General features: G+C 35.8%; 1 protein-coding gene across 1 annotated transcript; it reads left to right on the top strand.

Moving 5' to 3' along the window:
* LOC132277587 (uncharacterized) lies at window positions 1–624 on the top strand. The gene is made up of 2 exons (XM_059779425.1): window positions 1–21; window positions 160–624. Exons 1-2 carry the CDS (start codon window positions 1–3, stop codon window positions 622–624), a joined length of 486 nt encoding a protein of 161 aa, XP_059635408.1.
* Window positions 625–1,228: the final 604 nt, after the last annotated feature.

The raw sequence follows: 1,228 nt of genomic DNA on the forward strand, positions 1-1,228 counted from the left end.
ATGGTCACCTTCATCAAGAAGGTCAGTCCAATACTAGACCTCCTTGGTTCGATGGAACAAATTATGGTTATTGGAAAAATAGAATGATAGATTTCCTCTAATCCGTAGACTACCAAATCTGGTTGGTTATTGTTAATGGACCATTTATTCTAATGAAAGGATTTGGTGCAGAGGGTCTCTAAGACTGAAGCTGAATGGAACACCGAGGATTATAAATTTATCTCCTTGAATGCCAAAGCCAAAGTCAATCTTAATTGTGATATAAGTCCTAGTGAATATAATAGAGTTTCTACTTGTACCACAGCAAAAGAAATATGGGATAAACTCCATATTACTTATGAAGGGACATCACATGTTAAGGAATCCAAAATTGATATCCTTATGCATCAATATGAACTGTTTCGCATGAATGAAAATGAGTCTATTAGTACAATGTTTATGAGATTTACTAGCATTATTAATGGCTTAAAGCACCTTGGCAGAACTATTACTAATTCTGATCTTGCAAGGAAAATTCTTAGAAGCTTACCTAAAAAATCGGATGCTAAAGCACCTGCAGTTAAGGAAGCTCATAACCTCAATACACTTGAGTTGGATGAACTTCTCAGTTCTCTTCTCACATAGGAGATCACTTTAAAAGATACAGAATGAGATCATCAACGAAAGAAAGAAATTGCTCTAAAAGTCTCTCAAATGGAAAATGAAGTTTCCGGCAACGAAAGTGAAAATGATGATCTAGCTCTTATCACTCAATCCTTCAAAAGATTTCTTCATAGGAAGAAATTCAATAAGGGAAGGTTCAAAAAGGGAGAATCATCTAATGAGCAAGGCAAATGCGACACCCCTACCTGTTTTCATTGTGAAAAACCGGGACACTTTAAAGCTGATTGTCATGCCTACAAAGAGGAAAAGAAAAAGAGAAGAGCAATGCAAACCACTTGGAAAGATGACGACTCAAATGGATCCAAAAGCGATGAGGAAAAGGCTATCCTTTGTCTCATGGCAAGTAAGGATGAGGTAAACTCTAATTCTGACTCTTCTTCCGAAGGTGAAATTGCTTATGATGATTTTGTTGATGTATATAATGGATTACTTGATGGCTTAATCATTGAAGACCAAATTGATGGTCTAGCAAAGTTCACTCAAGGTACCAAAAATCTAGAACTTGTGCTAGGTGTTTAAAGAAGTGTCTTTAATAAAAATGGATTAGGATATGACCCTTTTGACA

Source organism: Cornus florida, unplaced genomic scaffold (assembly GCF_030987335.1).
Source record: "Cornus florida cultivar Cherokee Brave unplaced genomic scaffold, ASM3098733v1 CherokeeBrave_3.0.0_Hap2_Chr10, whole genome shotgun sequence".
NCBI lineage: Eukaryota > Viridiplantae > Streptophyta > Magnoliopsida > Cornales > Cornaceae > Cornus > Cornus florida.

Bases quoted from the DNA above. Each gene is read 5' to 3' on its own strand.
- LOC132277587 (XM_059779425.1), top strand. From the start codon at position 1: ATGGTCACCTTCATCAAGAAG. The intron at 22-159 runs GTCAGTCCAATA...TTCTAATGAAAG, and splicing joins TGGTCACCTTCATCAAGAAG to GATTTGGTGCAGAGGGTCTC.